Source organism: Belonocnema kinseyi, chromosome 10 (genome assembly GCF_010883055.1).
Source record: "Belonocnema kinseyi isolate 2016_QV_RU_SX_M_011 chromosome 10, B_treatae_v1, whole genome shotgun sequence".
NCBI classification, from domain to species: domain Eukaryota; kingdom Metazoa; phylum Arthropoda; class Insecta; order Hymenoptera; family Cynipidae; genus Belonocnema; species Belonocnema kinseyi.
Window position 1 is genome coordinate 114,365,251 of NC_046666.1, and position 8,575 is coordinate 114,373,825.

Consider the following 8,575-nt stretch of genomic DNA (forward strand, 5'->3'; position numbering starts at 1 on the left):
CCTCAAAAGTGTTGTTTTTTGTTGATGAAATTTTCCCCTGCTGTTGAATAAATGCCAACAAATATTTCTGTTGAAAATTTGTGTTTAACATTATAAAACGAAGAAAATCTCCTTTTGTTTGTTCAAAAGACTTTTTTTTTATTATCACCCTTTCTGTAACACCCTAATTCTCTAATTTTTTCTCTGGTTTTGTGATAACCTCGGGAACCGTTTAAAAAATAAAAAATTTCACAAAAAAATCATCTTAGACTGAAATCTTTATTTTTTATGTGGAATATAATCTTCATTGTTAATGCATTATATATTTTAGGCATAACAAACATTTAGTTTTTGTTTACCAAGTATAGAGAATATTCACATTTTTAATCAATACTATCGTTTCCTTCATACGTTCGTTACACCTGATTTTTCTACTAATTCTAAAAGTACTTGTAAGTTCTTTTCGAAAAGTTCGCAACGAATAGGCATTTCTAACGAATAGAATGGGTTTTTTAATGCAAAATCGGCATATAATTCATACACTCGTTTTGCTAAAATATCCGCACCTGATTGAATGGGTTCAGTTAATATTATAAATTTTACACCAGTCAAAGTTTGATAACAGTATAATCGAAAAGTATCTGCTTCAAGTACTTCAATCCCTGAACAACGAGGCTCTGGACTAAGTTGACTAGCAATCGCAAAGAGAGGGTAGAACATCGAAGCAAGGAAAATCTTCTCATTGGTCGTCATTTTAGCTCGGCTGAACTTTAAAGAGATCGGATAGTTATCTTGCTTACTCAGTAAATGGAAGATATTGCTGCCATCCGTAAGTTCACAGCCTATTACTGGTTGTCCATTAACCGCTGTCAAAACGTGTCCTACTGAAATTACAACAAACTTATTACAATATAAAAATGACAGTAATAACTCAAACTTAAAAATCGAACGTTATCACGTAAAAGTAAACAATGACGTACAAGTAACTATGCACGCAAAGACTTTTCGTTACACTATTTTCGAAATTCAATGTCAGGAATTGCGCTTCTCTAACTTTCCGCTTTCATTGGTTCTTCCATCACTGATTCATAAGATAAGGGAAACTTTCAGTAATATAGTACGGGCGTAAGCTGGTGAAAGAGAACATTCACAGTTTAAGGTATATTACGTATTTATTAAACACAAATTGTAAGTTTCACTTACTGTGAAATGAATTTGTTTAATATTTTTTTTCTGGAATCTTCGGACTTCCCCCCTAAAAATATTACTGTATTTATATCTAGTAATTTTCATCAAAATCGGTTTTTAAATTGTAGATAGATAAACGTTTATTTTTCGGCCTGCTGGCCTTAAAAAATTGACTTGCTTGCACTTCCATTTTTTTACAGAATTTTCTTACAACTACGTCTTACAAAATACTATCTATCCAAACCTTATAACTAATCCGCTCGCTCGTATAGTCTAACCTTCCTCGCTGTGCCTCGCCTCGCACGCATTTCTCTCTTTTGTCGCTATGCCTCGCATTACCAGCCTCTGTCTCCGCGGATAACACCTAATACTTAACTACTATTTACAATATTTAAATTTCTCTTACATCTACTTCCTCTCCTATTTACAATCTTTCCTTCACCATTCCTCTTCCTACTTCCTTCTCTTCTTCTCTATCTTACCCAACACCCCCTTCACCCATGATACTGCCCTTTTGTCACCCCTTTCATGCAACAATACCTCCATGCTTATCCCCTCCTTTTCACCTCTTCACATTCCTCCAACCAATGCTCCAATTTTTTATCCCCCTTCCCACACAAATCACACATTCTCTTCTCTCTAGAAAGCCAGAACCTATTATTATTCTCCATGCAACCGCACCTCATTCTCGCTATAAGTTCCTGACTTTCTTGCTCTTCTTTCTTACACAAATATTGCGCTCTCTCCCTTGGCATAAGTCACACATAGTTTCCGTTATACCTTGAATCTTATTCTCTCCTCTCCATCTGCCTTCTCATTCTCCATGCCATTCTTTTGAACCAAGTCATATACCTTCCTTTCTTCCTCGTGCATTCTGCTAACTTCATCTGCAATTTATTCGTTCTAAAATACCTTTCCCTTTCCACCTCCAGCTTTGCACCATTACGTCTGTTCTCCTTCTCTTACCAACACTCCCTAACCAATTTACTTCCCCCCTCTTCCAAAAATTTCTCCTCATATTTACACGCTCGACTCCCTGTTATAATCCCTAAACTCGTTCTTCCTGTCTCCCTCCTGCCAATATAGTTCTGCGTATTCCTTGCCAATCCAAATATCCATTTTAGATACCTTTCCTCTACCCTATTTACCTCATCACTTACCTACCAACCCTACACCTCCACTCCGTAAAATAAGACACTCATCACTAGCGAATCCAACAATTTAATTCTCCCTTCAAAATCATCTGCGAACAATCTCTTCCCCAGCCCCCACACCTGCCTCATCTCCACATTTTCCCTTCTGACTCTCTCTTTCATCATCCACTCCCCCATTTCTTCGAAACAGAAAGCCCAGGTACACAAACTCTTTGACCTCCTGCACCGCCTTTCCCTTCCACTTCCCTCCCCCATCTCTCCCACCTCCTTTCCTGAACACCATAACCTTCGACTTGTCCGCATTTAATTCTAACCTATTCTTGTCCAAGTAACGTCTCAACCTCTTCATCATCTCCTATAAAGCCTCTTCGCTCTTTACCAACAACACTATGTCATCTGCATATGCGAGTCAACATATCCTGACTCCTCTTATCCTAACTCCTCCTACCACTCCGACCGCTAGCTTACTTTCCATATCCGCGATCGAAATTGCAAAAAGGGTTGGGCTAAGCAGGCACCCTTGTCTCAACCCCCTATCCATCCAGAATCCTTCACAGATTCCCTCCCCTCCTCTCACCCTATCTTTCGTCTCCTTATATACCTTCCTTACCCTCTCGATCAGGCCCCTCTTCACTCCCCTCTCTTACATTACCTCCCACAACTCCCCCTATCCACTGACGGGGACGCGCTCTTTAGATCTACAAAAAACGCGTACACTTTGGTACCCTTTTTGATTAATTCTCTATCCACCACGTGTTGCAAGACGTAAATATTGTCAATAGTGCTCTTTCTCTCTCTAAAGCCCGCCTGCGTCTCCGGCAATATTCCTTTCCCCTCTACATCCTTTCGCAGCCTATCTGCTAACACCGTCGCGTATATTTTATAAGTGTATTCATGAGCGTAATTCCTCTATAATTTTCCTGTCTCTAACGCCTATACAGTGGTACGATCAACCCCTCTCTCCACCCTCTTGGGAATCCCACCCCCCTCCATACTTTTTTCACTACCCCTTTAGCCTCTGCCTTACCACTTGTGTACCAAACAGCCACACTTCGTTCTCTACCCCGTCAATCCCTGCTGCCTTCGATTTTTTCAACTTCCCTATCTGCTTCTCTATCTCTCGTCGATCAGCTCCTCTTCATCTACGTCTCTGTTTCTTCTAATCTCCTCATCTCTCTTTCGAGTATCTGATCCCTGAAATAATTCCTTAAAAAATTTCCTCCATTCGTCGCTCCCTATCTTCTCACTTATTCCCAAACTACGTTTCCTAAACCTATTAATTATCTTCCACACGTCCCCTTCTGTCTCAACACTTCCCAACTCCTCTTCCAGCTCTTTTTCTTTTTCCTGCTCTTTCTTCTTACACATCGCCCTAAACTCCTTCCTGATTTCTACGTACTCCTCCCTTTTCGTGGTTCCTTCCTTCCACTTCCTGTACTTCTTTTTCACCTTTCTCATCATCCTTTTACATTCCATATCCCACCACGCCTTAAACATTTCTTTCTTCTTTTTCCTAAATACCTTCTTTCGCACACAATCTTTCACTTTCTCTTGTAGATTCTCCCATATCTCATCCACGGAGTCTCCTTCAAAGCTTACGTCGCCCAACCGCCCCTGATACTTTTTTATCACCTCTCTCGACCATGACACCCTCTCCCCTAACGACCCTTCTTCCCCACCCTGCCTTTCGCCAGCCTCCCTCTGTATCCACAAACTCAATGGGTCATGGTCTGATTCCACCCTTCCTTCCACTGCGAATTTCTCTATCTCCTCAAACCCTTGCACATTCATAATTACGTAGTCTATCACCGATACAACCCTCTTACTCATATACGTGTATTCTCCCTCTTCGTCCCCTTTTACCATACCATTCGCCACCGCCCACCCTCTATCCTCATCCAGTGTCTTAGAATCTCCCCTTCTTTATTATTTTATCCCTCGATTTTCTTTCAAAACTCTCTCCTTCCTGGTACAGGCCCCCTTCCCACTTAATTCTCGCATTAAAGTCTCCCCCCATTACCACCATACCCTCATCTCTCTCTCCTAGTAAGTTTTCTAGCCTTTCTTTAATCCTTTCCATTTCATCCTTATTGTACACAGTCACGAAATTATACATCACCCCTCCTATCTTTACAGCCCTCATTTGCACGCCCTCCCTCTCTCCTTCTCCATGAACTTATTCCTCTAATCCGTCCCTAACCCCTGTTATAATTTACCCACTAGCCCTTCCTTTCCTTTTTACTATGACACTAAAAGGTCGTCAATCGAGAAAAGAATAGAACATGACTGAGAAAATACGTTCTACACTTAATCTCTTAACACTTAATCTCTTAACGTTCTTCCAGTACCACCTCCGCATCCACGGAACTCCATGCCTTTTACGACAGTCCCTTTATACTCTTACGGGGGATGACCCAATCGCCAGTGCCATGTCAGGACCTGGCGATCTTCAACGAAGGGTATAAGTGTTAAAAGAAGGTCAATATTTTTATCAGTTTGTTTTATTGTCAGCAATTTGAAACTCTTCTTGTAGTTTAATTTTTACTTTATATAGTTTTGACTGATTAAACTGTCCTGCAAGGGTCAGTTACAGGAATGACAGGGGATGAATCTTGTAGATTTGTAGACGCTGAAAACGTCAGTTTTTAGAGTAACATTAGGTTAAAATGTAAAAAATAATCATTTTAGCGAAAACAAATTTATTGTTTAGGGACGCATATTTTTTTTATTTCTAAAAGTGGCATCATCTATTAATAGTCTTCAGTTTTAATATCCATTTTCGATTGCCACTCTACGATATATTTCAGTCGATATATGCATGTTTGACCATTCTTGGACCATTGATTATCATTTGATCTTGTCTTGTATAATTATATATCCAACATCTCGTTCAGTTCGTTCGATTGCTTCCGCAACTACTCGATACACTTCCTCATTCATTGTCATCTTTCCTGTAAATATTTTACTATTTATTTTTTATTCTAGTGGTTTTATATCATCCTTATAAGTCAGATATCCTGTTTGATAGACCGAACAAAAGCCATATCAAGCTGGAGCGAACGAAAACGTCCACATCTGAATACAAGATTGCTTTCGCATTCACTCTCATAAAATGTAGTGATAGAGCGCAGAGCGATAATAATCATTGAAAATGTGAACCAACAAGAAATTCATTAAAACACTTGATTTCGCTTTCTAAAGCGAAATAAATATAGTCATCCAACCTTAGGATAGTTATTCTCTTGTTCAGATGCACCTCTTTGAATTCAAATATCCCTTCGTGTGTTTTGAAAAATTTTTGGAGAATCTCATGGCTTATATAAATAAAAAATGTGAATTAAGCGCTTCATTTCTTTTTTATTTGTTTATACTTTCTCCCTTTTACGGTTTTGAGAGTCCTTACATAACCATTACAAGTATTCTTACAAACAAGCCTTATAGTATCGTACGAACTATTCGCTTCATACAGTCTTAAATTATTATTATTTCTAAACGCTTCCGACTTTGCCCTGGGTTTTGATTTCCTCTTACCATTATCAATTTCAAATTTTGACTCTAGTTCGCAACACTACTTCGTAACTCTTCTTCTTTCGAAGACATTTTTTTTGGCTTTTTTTTATTACTATACAGTGCAAACAGCTCTCTCTCTCTCTCTCTCTCTCTCTCAGATCTTCTAGTTTCTTTATCCATTCCTCCCCCTAACCATTTTCATTCAGAATCCATATAATTCTCTCTTCTGTACTCTCCCCTTCCCCTTCGACCCTTGTACATCCCTCTGACACATGGAAACATGTTTCTTGCTCAGACCTACATACTCTACAAACATTTTATTCTTCATTCATCCAATACCTGCATGCTCTTATACCCTCTTCCATTCTGAATCTCACTACACTATTCCATTTGCTCTCCTTTTTAATCTTTTTCAGACACTCTGGTTCCCCCTGCCCATAATCATTCTATACCAGCTGTTGTACCTTGAATCTGCGATTTTTTCCCATCTTTCGTCACCTTGCCTTGCCTTCATCTCTTCCTCTATTTCCTCCCATTCTGTACCCCTCTCATTTATACCACATTCACGCTTCATTTCATATCTCTCCTCCTCCCATTTTAAACGCCCCACGTTACCCCTCCTCTCTTTATAGATGACCTTGGAAGCATACGCTTGTGCAATTTTGCTTCCCTCTTCCCTTCTTAGTTTCTCTTCGAAGTTCCAGGCTCTTTTTACTTGCCTCACCACCATTTTTCTCGTCCTATTTGTTCCCTCAGCATATAACCTGGGCAACTCCAGCCCACTCCCAAACCCAGCTCAAAAATCTCTCATGCAAACTTTATATTCTCTTGTGTTCTTTCTATCCCAGATTTCCACACCATAGCTTAACACTGACCCTACTATTACATCAAACATCCACACTCTCTCATCTTCCAGTCATTCTTGAATCTTCTTTTTCCTATACCCCATACATGTCCCATACATTTCCCGTTTCAAACCAAAATCCTAAGTAGCAAAACTCATCAAGCAAATCTACCACCACGCCATTCATCTTCAATTCGTACTCTAATCTACCTCTTTATTTCTGCCCCACATCATCTTGGTCTTGTTCACATTTATTGTTAAACCCTTTTCTCTCACATATTCTTCGAGCACTCTCATCAACAAATTCATACCTCGTTCATCATCCGACAATAACACTACGTCATCTGCATATACTAGTGAACACAGTTTGTCCGTTCCTGATGTTGTCCCTCCTTTTTCTTTCATCTTCAACTTCTCTAAATCTGCGAGAAGAATACTAAACAGGAGTGGGCTCAAAGGACATCCTTGCCTAAGCCCCCTTCCTGTCCAGAATTCCTCTCCTTTCTTATTACCTATCTTCACCCTTATCTTAGAATCTACAAATATTTCTTCCATCTTCTCTATTAAACCTTAGTCTACTCCTCTCTCTTTCATGGCTGCCCATAAAATCCTCCTGTTAACTGAGTCTAATGCTGCCTTAAAGTCTACAAACAATGCGACTAGCTTCCGTTTCTTCCGCCCTAGGTTCCTATTGACTAGATAGTTGTGCACGTAGACGTTAAATATGGTTCCCATCCCTTTTCGAAAACCCGTTTGGTTGTGTGGTATACTTCCCTTCTCGTCCACCTGTCTTTACAACCTCCTTCTAAGCTCCTTCCAACCTCCACATCTCGTCCGTCATCCAAACTCCTCCATATTTCAGTGCTTCATTTTCCAAGCCATCTTCCCCAGTTGCCTTGTTTTTTTCAACCTTGCAATCGCCTCATTCACCTCATTCCTACTAATCTCGTGTTCAATTTCCTTATCCCCACCGTCCACTTTTCTCCCTTCTCCCTTTACCCTATATTCCACTCCTCCTAACAGCCCCTTGAAATGCTTCGTCCACTCTTTGGTTCCTATTTCTTCATGTATACCCTTCCTTCCTCCTCTTTTCCCATTTATCACTTCCCATTCCCTCTCTTTTTTCATCGCCTTCTCTACCTCTGCCATATATCTTTCTTGCTCCTTCTGTCTTTGCTGGTTTATCATACTTTCATGCTCCCTGTTTCTCCTGTTGAGTTCTACTTTTTCTATTTCCCCTTTCCTCCATTTCCTTACACTCTCCTTCATCCTATCTTTACTTTCCCTGCATTCATCATCCCACCAGCCTCTCCTAAACCCCTCTTCTTTTTCTCTCGCTCCTTAAAGTATAGTTATAGCACTACACTGATTTCTTTTTGTCAATTTGTGTCTATTTAACTCCTTCTCCCTTCTTACCCTTCGAACACCCATTTACTGACAAGAAACCCAGTATATCACCTAAGCGAACCTAACCTTAACATCAACTTTCGTCAATTATTGTATTTTCCGTTTAAATTTTCACTTTCGATCACTCCCGTCATTCACACTTGCACTTTCACCCCAGCACCCTTACTCACCGCACCCTCACCGTACTCACTCAACTTTTCATTTCCCTTCAGCCAAAAAGTGGTCGCACTCGAAAAACACATGTGTGTAACACGTGTATCGTCTATCAGTACTGGAAACGGAAGGCTATTAAGCGCTTTGTTTAATATTTTTGTAAACTGAGAATGAAATAAAAATATATGTATACTCAATAATCGTATCAAATCGTTCATTTATATTTCGTTTAAATTATTTGTCAATTAAAATTCATTTAATCTTCGTCTGTTCATAATTTTAAGTTAACTTTGTTAAGATGCACCTTTTTATGTATAATAATATCAGTTTTTAAAATAAT

At 39.5% G+C, this 8,575-nt stretch overlaps 1 protein-coding gene across 4 annotated transcripts in view; it reads right to left on the reverse strand.

Annotated features, from left to right (window-relative positions):
- Positions 1 to 240: 240 nt before the first annotated feature.
- Positions 241 to 8,575, reverse strand: part of LOC117181729 (trafficking protein particle complex subunit 4) — a 73,245-nt gene continuing 64,910 nt past the window's right edge. For 3 of the 4 annotated variants that reach the window (XM_033374682.1, XM_033374684.1, XM_033374683.1), the window contains one exon: positions 241 to 863. In XM_033374682.1, the coding sequence (XP_033230573.1) occupies positions 385 to 863 (479 nt within the window). In that variant the 3' untranslated portion in view covers positions 241 to 384. The remainder of the gene's footprint in view (positions 864 to 8,575) is intronic. The other variant, XM_033374685.1, reaches the window with a different exon arrangement.